The sequence below is a fragment of the Acinonyx jubatus genome, chromosome C2 (genome assembly GCF_027475565.1).
Source record: "Acinonyx jubatus isolate Ajub_Pintada_27869175 chromosome C2, VMU_Ajub_asm_v1.0, whole genome shotgun sequence".
Classification (NCBI taxonomy): domain Eukaryota; kingdom Metazoa; phylum Chordata; class Mammalia; order Carnivora; family Felidae; genus Acinonyx; species Acinonyx jubatus.
In genome coordinates, this window is record NC_069384.1 from 48389212 (window position 1) to 48407406 (window position 18195).

General features: G+C 35.4%; 1 protein-coding gene across 16 annotated transcripts in view; it reads right to left on the reverse strand.

Annotated features, from left to right (window-relative positions):
- Window positions 1–18195, reverse strand: part of SENP7 (SUMO specific peptidase 7) — a 149842-nt gene that overhangs the window by 105749 nt on the left and 25898 nt on the right. For 11 of the 16 annotated variants that reach the window (XM_053220783.1, XM_053220782.1, XM_053220776.1 and 8 more), the window contains one exon: window positions 9465–9562. The exons of the other annotated variants lie outside the window; for them this stretch is intronic. In XM_053220783.1, coding sequence (XP_053076758.1) covers window positions 9465–9562 — 98 coding nt within the window. The remainder of the gene's footprint in view (window positions 1–9464; window positions 9563–18195) is intronic. 16 annotated transcript variants of the gene reach the window in all.

The window sequence follows — 18195 nt, forward strand, 5'->3', positions numbered from 1 at the left end:
ATACTACATAGCCAATTAGACAAAATATAAAGAAAAAAAAGGCATCAAAATTGAAAAGGAATAAGTAAAATGATCTCTGCTCACAAATGGTATCATCTTATATGTAGAAAACCCTAAAGATTCCACAAAAAGACTGTTTCAAAAATGAATACAACAAAGTGATAGGATATAAACTCAACACAAAAATCACCTACATAACGTGGGTGCCTGGGTTGGTTAAGTGTCTGACTTCGGCTCAGGTCATGATCTCACAGTTTGTGAGTTCGGGCCCCGCGACAGGCTCTGTGCTGACAGCTCAGAGCCTGCAGCCTGCTTCGAATTCTGTGTCTCCCTCTCTCTCTGCCCCTTCCCTGCTCATACTCTGTCTCTGTCTCTCAAAAATAAATAAATGTTAAAAAAAATTTTAAAAATCACCTGCATACCTATACATTTAACAATGAAAAATCTGAATAGGAAATCATGAAAACAATTCCACTTATAATAGCACTAAAAAGAAGAAAATGCTTAGGAACTAACTTAAAGAGGCAAAAAAAATCATAAAATTAAAACTACAAAACATGGCTAGAGGAAACAAAATACATGAATAAATGTAATCACAACCCATTTGCAGAGATTAGAAGGCTAAATGTTAAAATGTCAATACTACTCAAGACAATCTATCGGTTCAATGCAACTGTATCAAAGTCATGATGTTTTTTGCAGAAATAAAAAATCTTATCTCAAAACTCATATAAGGGACTCCCAATAGCCAAAACAATCTTGAAAAAGAGTAACAAAACTGGAGGACTCACACTTCATTATTTCAAAACTTACTACAGGGATACCTAGATGTTAAGTCAGTTAACCATCTGACTCTTGATTTTGGCTCAGGTCATGACATGATCTTACAGTCTGTGAGAGATCAAGCCCCATGTCAGGTTCCACACTAACAGCATGAAACCCTCCTTGGGAGTCTCTCTCTCTCTCTCTCTCTCTCTCTCTCTCTCTTTCTCTCTCTCTCTCTCTGCCCCTCACCTGCTCACACATGCGTGCTCGTTCTCTTTCTCAAAAAGAAACACTAAAAAAAAGCCTACTACAAAGTTACAGTAATGAAAACGTGTGGTATTGGCATAAGGACAAACACACAGATCAAGAAAATGGAATAAGGAACCCAGAAATAAACTCTCATATACATAGAAAATGTTTTTTAGCAACAGTGCCAAGACTAGTCAATTGGGAAAGAAGAGACTTTTGGACAAATGGTCCTAGAAAAACTGGACATCCACATTCCAAAGAATGAAGTTGGACCTCTACTCAACTCCATAGACAAACATTAACTCAAAATGGGTCAAAAAACTAAATGTAAGAGCTAAAATTATAAAATGCATATAAGAAAACATAGGGGAAAAGCTTCATGGCCATGACATTGGATTTGGCACTGATTTCTTGGATATAACACCGAAAACACAGGCAACAACAACAAAACAAACGAAATGTACTTTATAAAGTATTTAATTTTTATAGCATCTAAAGACACCGTCAAGAGAGCAAAAAGGCAACCCAAAAAATGGGATAAAATATTTGCAAGTCATGAATCTGATAAGGGATTGATATTCTGAATATATAGACAACCCCTTAAAACTCAACAACAAAAAAACTTGACCTTTAAAAGTGGGCAAAGAACTTGAATAAACATTTCTCCAACGATATACAAATGGCCATAAGCACATGGAAAGATGTTCAACATCACTAAGTATTAGGGAAACACAAATCAAAAACACAATCACCTATGACTTCACATAGGATGGCTATTATGAATTAAATGAAAGTAAGTGTTGATGAAGATGCAGAGAAAGTAGCACATTACTACTGGCAATGCAAGATGATGCAGCTGCTATGGAAAAGAGTATGGTGATCCTCAAAAATCAAAAACAGATTTACCATATGGTTCAGAAATTTTACTTGGGGAAATATACCCCAAATTCAAAGAAATGAAAGCAAGGTTTCGAAAACATATTCATATAGCCATGTTCATATCACCATTATTCACAATAGCAAAAATGGGGAAGCAATGCAAGTGTCCATTGACAGATGAATGACTAAGCAAAACAGCATGTGTATAACATAAGTACACAATGGAATATCATTTAGCCTAAAAAGGAAGTAAATTCTGACATGTTGCAACATGAATGAACTTGGTGACAATATGCTAAGTAAAATAAGCCCACCACAAAAAGATAAATAATGAATGATTCCACTTACATGAAGTACTTAAAGTAGTCAAATTCATGGAAAGTAGAATGGGTGGTTGCTTGGGGCTATAAGGGAGAAACTGGGAGTCACTGTTTAATGGGTATATAGTATAAGTAGTACAAGATGAAAAGTGTAGAGATGGTTGGTGATGATGTTAGTACAACATTAGAAATGGATTTAAAACTACTGAACTATGTATTTAAAAATGGTTAAGATGGTAAATTTTAGGGGCACCTAGATGGCTCAGTTGGTCAAGCATTTGACTTCGGCTCAGGTCATGATCTCGTGGTTCATGGGTATGATCCCCATGTCAGGCTCTGTGCTGACAACTCAGAGCCTGGAGCCTGCTTCGGATTCTGTGTCTCCCTCTCTCTCTGGCCCTCCCCACCTTATACTCTGTCTCTCTCTCTCTCAAAATAAATACACATTTAAAAAAAATTTTTTTAAGACAGTAAATTTTATGTTGTGTAAATTTTATAATAAAAAAGCAATATATCTGACAAAAATTATAAAAACTTATAATTGACATATATTCCTCTAAGTAAATGATACACAATAAAGTTGATTTAAAAAAAAAGAATAGAAAACCTGAATAGTTCTATAATTAGAAGCAACACACAAACACAAAGGTAATACAAAAAAACAAATATTCATTTTAATTGCAGGTCACTGAAGAAGGACTGAATTTTTAAGAAGCAATAAAGAATGAGAAAAAGGAAACTGACAGGCTGCCAATTCATTTCCTAAAAAAAAAGAAATTACTGTTCCCAAAAGAAGCTCAGTTCCTCTCCCTTGTTCAAGGTGTCTGTCTGGGGTTGAATTGTGCCCCCCTCCAAAAGACATTCTAAACTCTTAACCCCAGTATCTCAGAATGTTAATTTATTTGAAAATACTGTCTTCACAGAAATCAAATTAAAATAATGGCAATAAGGCCGTAATAGATTATGACTGGTGTCTTTCTAAAAACTGCAAATTGAACATAGAAACAGAAATACACATATGACAATGTGAGGACACACATAGAGATCATGTAAACAGATAAGACAGCAGTAATGCATCCAAAGTACAAGGAATGCCCAAAGAGAAGAGAGAGACATGGAATAAATCCTTCCCTAATGCCTTCAGAGGAAGCATGGCCCTACTGACACTTTCACATGAAATGTGAGTGGAGTAAACAATCTAGTCCAAAGACAGAGATTTCCAGAAGAGATGAGAAATCCACATCTCCTATGTTCTGAATGTTTGCTTCCCTTAAAAATTCATATGTTAAAATCCTAAACCCCCAAAATGATGGTATTAGGAGTGGGGCCTTTGGGAAGTGAATAGATCACGACAGTGGAACCCTCATAAATGGTATTAATATGCTTATAAAGGAGACTTAAGAGAGGCCTCATCCACCCCTTCAGGACACAATGAAAAGATGCCATCTATACGAACCAAGAAGCTCTCATAGACAATGAACCTTCTGGTGCCATGATAATGGGCTTCCCAGCCACTAGAATTATAAAAAATAATTATTTGTTGTTTATATGCCACCCAGTCTATGGTGTTTTACTATAGCAGCCCAAAACCACTAGAGCAAGATCCAACTAAAGGCTCTCAACTAGAGACAATTTGGATTCCAAGAAATAAATAGGTTCAAAGTAAAAGGATGGAAAAAGGTGTACCATGCAAACAGCAACCTTAAGACAAATGGAGTAGTTATATGACCATCAGATCCAATAGACTTTAAAACAAACAAAAATAGACAAAAATAAAAGGGTTAATTCATCAGAAAGATATACCAATTACAAATACACATATACTTAACAACAGGACCACAAAATACATTAAGCAGAAACTGAAAAAACATAAGGGAGAAATGAACATTTCAACAATAATATGTAGGTACTTCAAAACACCAGTCTTGGTAACGGATAGATATACTAGACTGAAAATCTGCAAGGATAACAGGAGCTTGAATAATAATATCATCCAATTCAATCTAACAGACATCTATAGAACACTCCACCAAATAGGAACAGAATACACATTCTTCTCAAATACACAAACCATTCTGCAAGCAAGACCATATGCAAAACCATAAAATGAAACTCAGTAAATTTATAAGAAAGAAAACCATACAGGGACGCCTGGATGGCATAGTCGGTTAAGTATCTGACTCTTGATCTCAGCTCAGGTCATCATCTTGCTGTTCATGAACTCGAGCCCTGCATCAGGCTCTGCAGTGATGGTCCAGAGCCTGCTTGGGGTCCTGTCTCTCCTTCTCTCTGTCACTTCCCCACTTGTGCTCTCTCTTTCTCTCTCTCTCAAGACAAATAAATAAAGTTAAAAAAAAATTTTTTAAAGGAAATCATATAGAATGTTCTCAGACCACAACGGAATTCAATTAAATATTAACAACAGGTAAGTAAGTCATGAGAATATAATATAAAGCATGGTGACTGTAGTTAATAAAACTATATCATGTATTTGAAAATGGCTAAGAAAGTAAATCTTAACGGTTCTCATCACAAGGAAAAGGATGTATAACTATGCATGGTGATAGACGTTAACTAGACTTACTATAGTGATCATTTCTCAATATATATAAATAATGAATCACTACATTGTACACCTGAACTAATATAATGTTATGTCAATTATATCTCAATAAGATCTTGCAAGTTTTCAAAAATGCAGAAATTAAATAAGACACATTTTCACAACAAATGAGTCAAAAAAGTCATACCAGAATTTAGAAAATACTTTTGAGATTAATGAATAGAACATCACAACACACCAAAATTTATGAGATGCAGCTAATGCAGTGCTCAAGGAAATTTTAAAATTGCAAAATGGCTATGTTAGAAAAGAAGAAAGATCTCAAATCAATCATCTTACCAGACACCTTAAGATTTAGAAAAAGCAGCACTATTTCCAAAACAAAAACGAAGAAAATAAGATTATAGTGGAAATAAATGAAAACGAATACAGAAAACCAAGAGACAAAATTGATGAAATCAAAAGTTGGTTCTTTGAAAAGATCAACAAAATTAACAAATCTTTAGGGAGACTGAACAGAAAAAGAGAGGAAAAAAGATGCAAATTTGTAAATAAGAAAAAGAGATCACTAACAATATTACAGAAATTAAAAAGACTGTAAGAGAGTATTTTGAACAAATGTATGCCAACAAATTAGATAACTTACACAATGTACAAATTCCTAGAAAGGCACAAGGTACCAAAACTGACTCATACATGGCTATCAGGCTGGCTCACTCAGTGGAGCATGCAATTCTTGTAGTCGGGGTTGTGAGTTTGAGCACCACACTGAGTGTAGAAATTTCTTAAATTAAAACTGGAAAAAAAAAAAAAAACCTGACTCATAAAAAAACAGAAAATCTGAATAGAGCTGTAACAAATAAAAATTTAAACTTGTAACGTGATATCCTCAGGCACACACACATACACATGCAAAATGCCAATGTCTACATGGCCTACTGGTGCCTTTCATCAAACATTTAAAGAAAAATTGGGGGGGGGGGAGGTGCCTGGGTGGCTGAGTCAGTTAAGCGTCCGACTTCAGCTCAGGTCATGATCTCATGGTTCATAGGTTTCAGCCCCTTGACAGGCTCTGTGCTGACAGCTCAGAGCCTGGAGCCTGCTTCAGATGTTGTGTCTCCCTCTCTCTCTCTGCCCCTCCCCCACTTGTTCTCTCTCTCTCTCTCTCTCTCTCTCTCAAAAATAAATAAACATTAAAAAAAAAAAAAAAACCTGGGTGCCTGGCTGGCTCAGTTGGTAGAGCAAGCAACTCTGACCATCATGAACTCAAGCCCCATGTTAGGTATAGAGATTACTTAAAAATAAAATCGTGGGGCACCTGCGTGGCTCAGTCAGTTGAGCATCCGACTTCGGCTCAGGTCATGATCTCCCGGTTTGTGAGTTCGAGCCCCACGTCAGCTCTGTGCTGATAGCTCAGAGCCTGGAGCCTGCTTCTGCTTCTGTCTCCCTCTCTCTCTGCCCCTAACCCACTTGCATTCTGTCTCTGTCTCTCTCAAAAAAAAATAAACATTAAAAAAAAAATTTTTAATAATAAAATCGTAAAAAAATAAAATAAATAAAATAAAATCGTAACAAAAAAAAATTTAAAGAAACTTAACATCAATTCTCCAAAAATTCTTCCAGAAAACAAAGGAAGAGAAAACACCTGCCAACTCATTCTACAAGGTCAGTATTAGCCTGATTCCAAATCCCAGACAAGACAACATAAGAAAACAGCAGATGAATTTCTCTTCTTTTTTAAGTTTATTTATTTTGAAAGTAAGAGAGAATGTGAGTGGGGGAGGGGCAGAAAGAAAGAGGGAGAGAGAGAATCCCAAGCAGACTCCTCATTGTCAGCACAGAGCCTGACGCAGGGTTCAATCTCACAAATCATGAGATCATGACCTGAGCAAAAATCAAGAGTCGGACACTTAACCAACTAAGCCACTGCTCCTGATCAATTTCTCTTCCTAATACAAATGAAAATATCCTCAAAAAAATCCTAGCAAACTAAATCCAGCAACATATCAATGGGATCATAAATCAGGATCATGTGGGATTTATCTCAAGAATGCAAATTTAGCTTAAGATCTAAAAATAAATTTATGTAACACATTAATTAAAAGATACACATTACATGATATGAATGCAAAAAAAGCATTTGACAAAACCTGACACACATTCATGATAAAAAGCTTCAAACAAATTAGGAATGGAAAGGAACTTCCTCCATGAAAAAGAGCATACTTTAGTCTATTTGTGTTACTATAACAAAATACCATAAAATGGGTGGCTTATAAACAACAGACATTCATTTCTCATGTTCTGGAGGCTGGGATGTCCAGGATCAGGGTGCCAGACAGCATGCTCAGGCTCTGGTTAAGGCCCTCTTCTGTACTGCAAACTGCTAACTTTTCACTGTGTCCTCAAAAGGTGAAACTAGGAAGCTCTGTGAGGTCTCTTTTATAAAGGCAGTAATCCCATTCATGAGCGCTCCATCCTCATGACTTAACCTCCCAAGGGCCCCACCTCCAAATGCCATCACACTGGGCATTAGGATTTCAACATAAACATTTTGAGGGGACACAAACATTCAAACCATAGCAAAGCATCTATGAAAATCTAGCTAACATGACACGTAATGGTAAAATACCGAATGCTTTCCCTCTGAGAGTGGGAACAAAACAAAAATGTCCACTCTCACCACTTCTATTCTATACCATACTAGATGTTCTAACCAGAACATTAAGCAAAGAAAAAAAAAACTAAAGGCATCCAGTTGGAAATAAAGAAGTAAACTGTCTTTATGTATAAAACTCCAAGCAATCTACTAAAAACTTCTAGAACTAGGAAGCCTTAAACAAGATCACAGCATATAATGTCCACATACATAAATCAAGTGAATTCCTATACACTAACAATGAACAGTCTGAAAATAATATTAAGAAAACAATTCCACAACAGCATCAAAAAGAAGAAAATAAATTACCAAAAGCTGCAGAAAGAAATTAAAAAGGATCTAAATGGAAAGATATCTCATGTTCATCAATCAGAAGACTTAATATTAAGATGGTCAAACTCCCCAAATTAGTCTACAGATTTAACACATCCTCTCTCAAAATCCTTATTGGCTTTTTTGTTATAATTGACAACCTGATTCAAAATTCAACTGAAAATGCAACAAATCTAGAACAACTTAAACAATTTTGAAAAACACAATAAAGCTGGAAGACTCTCACTTTCTAATTTCAAAACTTAATGCAAAGTTATAGTAATCAAGACACAGTGGTAATGGCATAAGGACAAACATATAGATCAATGGAATAAAATTCCAAATCCAGAAATAAACCCTTATATTTGTAGGCAATTGATTTTCATCAAAGTTACCCCAAAACATTGGTACCTCTTCAACCAATGGTGCTAGGACAATTGCATATTCACAAACAAAAATATAAATTTGGATGCCTATTTCATATCATATCCAAAAATTAATTCTGAATGAATAAAAGACCTAACTCTAATAACTAGAACCTTAAAACCCTTAGAAGAAAACTCAAGAATAAGTCATTCTAACCTGAGATTAGGCAATAGTTTAGACATGACACCAAAAAGCACCATGACAAAAGAAAAATAGATAAATGGGACTTCATCAAAATGAAAATAACCTCTGTGCTTCAAAAGACAACATCAAAAAAGTGAAAAGCTGTATGGGAGAAAATATTTGCAAACCATGTATCTGTTAAAGACTTGTATACAGAATATATAAAGAACTCTTACAACTCAACAGAAACATATCAACACAATTTTAAAATGGCAAAAATCTAAGTAGACATTTCTCCAAAGAAGATATAAAAATCACCAACAAACACATAAAAAGACAAACGTCATTAGGAAATGCATATCAAAACCACAATGAGACACAGGTTTACACCCACAAGGACATTGGAAGGAAGGAAGGAAGGAAGGAAGGAAGGAAGGAAGGAAGGAAGGAAGGAAGGAAGGAAGAGAGGGAGGGAGGAAGAGAGGGAGGGAGGGAGGAAGGGAATTAAGTAGTGATAAGGATATGGAATACCAATGTTTTTCATTTCCTATAGACAATTTACTCGAAAAGGGAGAATAAGACTAAGTACCTTACAAAGTGCTCTGACATAAATTTAAGAACTTCAATTAGTCTTCTAATTTGTGTGACCTCCCAATAATTACAACTTTTACTTTGCTACACTCATTTTTTTTATTCATTCACTATTCCATAAAAGACAATTCAACACTCTTTTATAGAACAATTTTTTAATTATTTACAAATATCCAATCCTGACATGCTCTAAATTCCTTCTGATAACTGCAATTTGAATCTCCCAAATATTTAACTCTAGTATAATCATAATTTACTAACACTAAGTGCTAAATTCAGCATCTTTTTTACTGCAGACCACAAATAATGAATCAAGCATTATAATCAAGTCTATATGTAACTATTGTTTTATCAGCTAAAGTTTATCAAGATGTTCCAAATGCACAAAAAGAAAAGAGTTAAGATGACTTAGAATCACAGAAAGTTCACACTTGAACCTTAGAGGACATTGAATTCAGTCCTTGTATTTCAAAATTATGTATCTGAGATCCAAAGAAGCTAAATGAATCACCATGGTCAGTCACACTATTTATACACAATATAAGCCCATCCTATGTCATACACACATATATCTTACCTTTCTGGTGATGTCTTAGAGGTGACAGGACGCCCACGAACACTTTTTCTACTTTTATGGTCTAGAGAGAGGACCTTATTTCTTAGGCTTCTTTTCCACTGGTGGGGGAAAAATGGAATTTAATACTAAGTATAACAATATGATAATTAAGAGGCATTTAAGTTTGTTTTTATTTAAAACTTCAAGATGATTGGCCAAATTCATAGTAATTCACAGAGGAAAACAAGTGCAGTCTACAAACCCACCTGGCTCTTTTGCTAGTGTAGAAATTAAGTCTACCAAAAAAATAGAAGAAAGATATTTAAAAATCGCAAGGTAAATTTAGTCCGAAAACCAACATTTTGAGATCCTAAAGCTTATATAATTATAAAATTTTTCAAAGAGTTTAAAAAAACAATAGAAATTATTATATGCCAAGTTAAATAGGACCTGTGATTTTGAAGTTACCATATTTATAATAATTGAAAGGGATTACAACTTGCTCCCGATGAATTGCTGCATGAAAATTTTTAGGGAAGAGTCAGACATCTTATTAACAGGGTTTATATTTAATCTAACTAGACACAAAAGTTAAAATTATTTAATACAAAACAGTATCAATCTAGACAAATAAATTATTTATCTTCTCTTCATTAGTTACCTTACCTGAAAATAGACGTAATAATAGCTATCTCACAAGGATGTAAACATGACTATATATGTAGTCAGTTTAAAACACTGTTTTCCTGGAGTGCCTGGGTGGTTTGGTCAGTTAACCGACTCTTGGTTTCAGCTCAGGTCATGTGAGCGGTTTCGTGGGTTCCAGCCCCACACGCTGGGCTCTGAGCTGGCAGCACAGAGCCTGCTTGGGATTTTCTCTCTCTCTCTCTCTCTCTCTCTCTCTCTCTCTCTCTCTCTCTCTCTCTCTTCCCCTCCCCTACTAGTGCTCTGTCTCAATCAAAATAAACAAACTTATTTTAAAAAATCAAAAAAATCAAAATAAAACAGTTTACTCCTGAGAGATTTGTACACTGTGTTTATAGCAGCATTGTTCACAACAGCTAAAAGATAGAAGCAATTCAAGTGTCCCATCAATAAGTGAATGGATAAACAAAATGAGGTATATACAATGAAATATTATTCAGTCTTAAAAAAGAAATTGACACATGCTACATGGATGACCCTTAATGACTGTGAAAGAACAAAAAATATATATATATTGGTTTCTGCCCCCAGTTCCTGGCCTAGAACTCTGAAACCCTTGAAATTTACTGGGTGATAGGAGCATCTTTTGTTATCTTATTTGGTCTATGAAACCCTCCCAGGCCTCGCCCTATGTATCTCTTCATCTGGCTCTTCAGTGGTGTTATGTTGTCAAATCCTTTAATAAACTGATAAATATAAGTGTTTCCCTGAGTTCTCTTAGTAGCTCTAGCATAAATTAATTGAACCTGTGGTGGGGAGGGGTGAAGCTGTGGAACTTCAGATTTATAACCAGTTCATCACAAGCAAAGTGACAGCTGGACTTGTGACTGGCATTTGAAGTGCTGTGGGAGCAGTCTTGTGTGACTGCGCCCTTAACTTGTGGGATCTGACACTATTGCCAAGTAGTGTCAGAATTGAATTAAATTGTAGGATACCCAGTTGGTGTCACAGAGGATTGATGGGTGGAGGAAATCCACACACATCTGGCATCAAAAATTGTTGTAAATATGATGCCTGGGTGGCTCAGTTGGCTAAGCCTCCGACTTCAACTGGGGTCATGATCTCACAGTTCGTGAGCTCAAGCCCTGCATCAGATGAGCTTGAATCACACTCCAGGATCTGCACTCTCTCTCTGCACCTGGTGGGATTCTCTCTCTCTCCCTCTCTCTCTGCCCCTTACTCACTTGCATGCTTTCACGAATGAATGAATGAATGAATGAATAGAAATGTGGTTAAAATGGGGTGCTAGGGTGGCTCAGTTGGTTAAGCATCCAACTCTTAATTTTGGCTCAGGTCATGATCTCATGGTTCATGAGTGTAAGCCTCACATCAGACTCTGCACTGACAGCATAGAGCCTGCTTGGGATTCTCTCTTTGCCTCTCTCTCTCTCTGCCCCTCCACCACTCATGCTTTCTCTCTCCCTCTCTCTCAAAATAAATAAATAAATAAACATTTAAAAAATGGTTAAAATGATAAATTTTGTTATTTTTTCCACAATTTAAAAAAATTTTTAAAAGATAAAAAAATAATGCTTCGACAAAGCAGAAAAGACTATCCAGTGGAAAAAAGCCAGACTCCAACAAACATTGTTGGGAAAACCGGACAGCAACATGCAGAATAAAACTAAACCACTTTCTTACACCACACACAAAAATAAATTCAAGGGATGCCTGGATGGCTCAGTATGTTCAGTGTCCAACCTCAGCTCAGGTCATGATTTCACAGTTTGTGAGTTTGAGCCCCTCATTAGGCTTTCTGCTATTAGCACAAAGCCCACTTTGAATCCTCTGTCTCCCTCTCTCTCTGCCTCTCCCCTGCTCGCTCTCTCTCTCTCTCTTTCAAAAATAAACAAACATTAAAACTAATAATAATAAATAAATTCAAAATGGATGAAAGACCTAAATGTAAGACAGGAAACCATCAAAATCCTGGAGAAGAACACAGGTAGCAACCTCTTTGACATCAGCTATAGCAACTTCTTACTAGACATGTCGCCAGAGGCAAGGAAAACAAAAGCAAAAATGGACTATTCGGACTTCATCAAGATAAAAAGCTTCTGCACAATGAAAGAAACACTCAACAAAACTAAAAGGCAACCTACAGAATTGGAGAAGATAATTTGCAAATGACCTATTGGATAAAGGGTTAGTATCCAAAATCTACAAAGAACTTATCAAACTTAACACCCAAAAAACAAATAATCCAGTGAAGAAAGGGAGAGAAGACATGAGTAGATATTTTTCCAAAGAAGACATCCAGATGGCTAACAAACACATGAAAAGATGCTTACCATCGCTCATCATGAGGGAAATACAAATCAAAACCACAATGAAATACCAGCTCACACCTGTCAGAATGGCTAAAATTAGCAATACAGGAAATAACAGATGTTAGCGAGGATGCACAGAAAAGGGAACTTCTTACATTGTTGATGGGAATGCAAACTGGTGCAGCCACTCCGGAAAACAGCATGGAGGTTCCTCAAAAAGTTAAAAATAGAACTACTCTCCAACACAGCAATTACACTAGTAGGTATTTACCCAACAGACACAAAAATACCAATTTGAAGGAGCACATGCACACCGATGTTTATAGCAGCACTATCAACAAGAGCCAAACTATGGAAACAGCCCAAATGTCCATCAACTGATGAATAAAGAAGATGTGGTGTGTATTTATGTGTACACATATACATACACACACGCACATACATACACACACACAATGGAATATTAGCCATAAGAAGAAATGAAATCTTGCCATTTGCAATGATGTGGATGGAGCTAGAGTATATTATGCTAAGCAAAATAAGTCAGTCAGTGAAAGACAAATGCCATATCTTTTCACACAAATGTGGAATTTAAGAAACAAAATAGATCAACACAGAGAGGTATAAGGGGTTAAAAAAAAAGAGAGAGAGAGAAACCATAGGAGACTTAACTATAGAGAACAAACTGAGCATTTCTAGAAAGGAAGTAGGCAGGGCATGAGCAAAATGGGTGATGTGTATTAAGAAGGGCACTTGTGGGGTACCTGGGTGGCTCCAGTTGAGCGTCCAACTTCAGCTTAGGTCATGATCTCACTGTTTGTGGGTTCGAGCCTTGCGTTGGGCTCTGTGCTGACAGCTCAGAACCTGGAGCCTGCTTCAGATTCTGTGTCTCCCTTTCTCTCTAACCCTCCCCTGCTTGCACTCTCTCTCTCTCAAAAATAAATAAACATTAAAAAAAATTTTTTTAAAGAAGGGCATTTATGATGAGCACTGGGTGTTTTCTTTTTGTTTTGTTTTTTTTAACGTTTATTTATTTTTGTGACAGAGAGAGACAGAGCATGAACAGGGGAGGAGCAGAGAGAGAGGGAGACACAGAATCTGAAACAGGCTCCAGGCTCTGAGCTGTCAGCACAGAGCCCGACGCGGGGCTCGAACTCACGGACCGTGAGATCATGACCTGAGCCGAAGTCGGACGCTTAACCGACCAAGCCACCCAGGCACCCTGAGCACTGGGTGTTTTATGTACGTGATGAATCATGAAATTCTATTCCTAAAACTAATATTACACTATATGTTAACTAAATTTTAAATAAAAACTAAAAAATTAATAAAAAAAGTAAACCAATTCATTTCCACCTGTACAAAAAAAAAAAAGTCATTTAACAAAAGAAAAAAATGTTGTAAGTAATGAAAAACAAAACACTGTCCTGAACATGACAGCCTTCAATAAACATCCTTTTTAATTTTCCAAGCATTATGTTATCTCCTTATCATCACAGCCTTGCATGGTATAAAACATATCACTTTAATCAAAGGTAAGTGAGGCTTGACCAATGAACCCAGGTCTGACTCCCATAAAAGCCTATGTTTCTTCCAATGCTTTAATTCTAAATTATACAAATTCTCAAAAATCTCCAAGATATCAACCTAAACATACATCTGTCACTCCCATTCCTCTACAAAATGTAAATGTATCAATATAACAAGATTAAAACTATATCTTCTCTCCATTTTCGTTATCACTGTCTTAGTTCTGCCTCTTCTTATTTGTCACCTGGACTCTTACAATGTTAAACTAATGGGATTCCCTGCCAATGGTCTCTTGCTCCCTTACTCTAGCATCTAGTCCATCATGACAGTTAAATCTTTAAAAAATGCAAAACTGTTATCATTCTCTTGTTTAAATTTCTATCCTGACTACCTATAGGATGGGGAAAAAAAATTTGTTTTCATTTCTCACTTCTGTTTCCCATACATCTTGTATTCTGACCATACTAAATTATTTGTAGTTCCCTGAAAGAGCCAAGCAGTTTCATCCTTCACCATATGTTTCCTTTTACTAGAATGTGCTTTGCCTTTCCTAATCCTCTTTGTCCATTAAGCCCCAATCTAGTACCATCAAGAAACCTTTCTCACCCTCTAGCAGAGTGAATCAATTTCTTCTACAACACCATTATAAGTTTTGTATATCCCTATTATTGATAAGACTTCTCACAATGAATTATACTATCTGTTTACATCAAAACTACCACCAGGACTGGGAATGATTTGGCTTAAGGGCTGAACTCTCAAAACTACTGTCCAATTAGGTCCTTGTAATATTCCATTAATCTCACAATAAAATGCAGCCTTCACATTTTATGTTACTGAATTTTTTGTACTCCACTATCATATTGTAAAAAAGTTTGCCTCTGTGCAAAACAATGAAAGTACCAGTCTTTGAACCTATAGTACTATGTATTCTATATAGGAAAAAAAAAAAAAAAATTATTCCTACCAAAAAGGGAATGAACACCAAAATGAACTCATGGGGACAAACTGGAGATAACATTAATAGGAAGGAAATTAATTAAAATGTCATTAACTCCAAATTCTTGAATCCTAACATATTTAAGGGTAACCTGAAGTATATCTGGAGATATTATCAAATGATAACAAAATTCACTTAGACTTTGATCAATTGTTTCTTACAGATATTATCACACTAAAATATTTATATATTTTCTTCTTAAAAATTATATAAGAATTACATGCTGGGTTAATAATTTGTATTTTTCACAAATTATGATTTGTTTTTCTTTTAGTCTGTGAACCTATTATACACTAGCTCTGAAAAATAAAATCAGATAACAAAGATTTCTCCTACAAACTGATTATGAATGGGAATTTATTCACATACATATTTTGAAAGCTACCTGACCACACTATGAAACTTAAGATGGTATAAATAATTTTAATTTAAATATGAAAAAAGCTTTTGGAAGAATAAAAGACTTTGTTTACAAACAAGATCAAAGCATTCAGTTACCTAATTCTGAAGCTTTCATTCTGAGAAAAATGCCAAAATAAAATATAATGCTAATTAAAATAAAAACTCCATAGTATCCTGACTAAAAGTTTGCTTGAACAAAGTCAACCCTACATGCATTCTAGATGGTGTGGGGTTTACAACCTCAACTGAGTGCTTCCTTAAATATTAAAAAAGAACTAAAGTTGTATCCTAAGGAAAATATTTTGTTCACAACCACTACCACTATCACAGCTTATTGAAATAAAAATATATGATGACTTTCTAACCAATTGAGATTACTGGTCTGGATTTAACTTTTTTTTTATATATTTTTTAAGTTTACTTATTTACTTCAATAGAGTAAGAGAGACGCAGAAAAAGAAGGAGAGAGAGAATCCCAAACAGGCTCCATATTGTCAGTACAGAGCTCGATGCGGGGCTCAAACTCACGAACCATGAGAGCATGACTTGAGCCATAATCAAGAGTCAGGAGCTTAATCAACTGAGCCATCCAGGCAACCCAACTGATTGATTATTTATTCATTCATTCATTCATTTATTTATATTCAAGTTAGTTAACATATAGCGTAGTACTGGTTTCAGGAGTAGAACCCAGTGACTCATCACTTATATATAAGACCCAGTGCTCATCCCAACAAGTGCCCTCCTTAACGTCCATCACCCATTTAGCCCATCTCCTTACCCGCCTCCCCTCCAGCAAACCTCAGTTTGTTCTCTGTATTTAAGAGTCTCTTATGGTTTGCCTCCCTGTCTCTTTTTAGCTTATTTTCCTTACCTTCTTATGTATGTTCATTTAACTTTAAATCAGAATTTCAACTCTATTGATTCTTCACCCAGTTTCCAAAGTAAGAAACATGTAATGCCAACACTGAAAACACTTGACAAAAACCATGAGCTGAAGTTATTTGCTAACCAGTATCTAGTGAACCAGCGGATGAATTATGGGATAATGTCTGAGGAATCCTGTATACTCTTCAAGCAATTTTCCTCAGTGTTTTCCCCAAACACCCTGCATAACTCTAGGAAAATATATAACCAGGAAATTAACAATGACACAATCCATGACCTTATCAAGATTTCACCTGTTTTATTTTTTTAATAATTTTTTAAGTGTTTATTTATTTTGAAAGAGAGTGTACATGAACAGGGGAGGGGCAGAGAGAGAGGGAGAGAGAGAGAATCCCAGGCAGGCTCCATGCTGTCAGTGCAGAGCCCAATGCAGGGCTCAATCCAACAAACCATGAGACCATGACCGAGCCAAAATCAACAGTTGGGCACTTAACCTATTGAGGCACTCAGGCACCCCAAATTTCACATACATTTGTGTGTGCATGCATATTTAGTTCAATGCAATTTTATCATATGTGCACATCTCTGTGACTGCAACCTAAGTCAAGATATAGAACAGCTGTGTCACACCAACCTTTCTGCTATCCTTTTACAAACACAGCTACCACCTTCCCTCCCACTAACTCCTAGCTCCTGTAGACCTTGAGAGTTTTCCTAGAAATTCACACAAACATTTACGTAAGGAATAAAATGAATTCTAAACACTCTATTCTATTAACTAGAAGAGAAGGGAACAATTCTCAATTCATTCTATAAGGCAATTACACTGTTACTGAATCCATATAGTGGCAGTACAAGAAGAGAAAACTAAAGACCAGTATCTGTGATAAGCATAAACAAAAACACTCAACAACAACAACAAAAAATCACTAGATCAAAACAAGTAATACATAAAAAGAATACTACAATACATCCAATTAGGGTTTATTCCAGGACAGAAAAGTGGTTAAATATTCAAAGATCAATCCAAAAAAGAAAAAGAAAAAGACCCAACTATACATTGTACACAATAAACTCACCTTAAATATAAAGACACAAACAGATGAAAAGTAAAGGAATAAAGAGATACCATTCTAACAGAGATCAAAAGAAAACTAGAGTAGCAATACTAATTTCAGACTCAACAAACTTCAGAGAAAGAAAAATTATCAAATTTGGAAGATACAGGGATAAAGAGACATCCTACATAATGATAAAAGGGTCAATTCTCCAAGAAGACATAACAATCTTTAATGTATATGTACTCAACAACAGAGCATCAAAATACATAAGACAAAAACCAATAGAAATACAAGGACGAATAAAAGAATCAACAATTATAGCTTCAATTCCCCTCATTTAGAAACAGATCCAGCAGAAAATCAGTAAGGACAGAGTTAGGCTGAAAAACACCATTAATCAATTGTATCCAATTAACATTTATAGAATATTTCATCTAAAAACAGAAGAATATGCATTCTTCTCAAGCTCATATGCTAAAAGGGGAACTTATAGCATTGAATGCATCTGTTAAAAAAAGAGACAATTCTAAAATCAATAATCTAAACTTCCATCTTTAGTAACTAAAATAATGAGGAGCAAATTAATTTCAAAGAAAGGACATGAAAATTTCTAAAAATAGGACAGAAATCAATAAAACTGAAAACAAGAAATCAATAGAGAAAATCAACAAAACTGTAAGTTGCTTCTTTAAAAAGATCAATAAAATTGACAAACTTCTACCCATGTTAACTAAGAAAAAAAGACAAGCTCTAATTAGTAATATAGGAAGTGAAAGAGAGGTGATCACTACTGATCCCATGGACACTATATAAAAATGATAAAGAAATACTAGACACAACTCTACTCCCACATATTTGATAAACTGGGCCTGTATCTTTAAAAACACAATCTACCA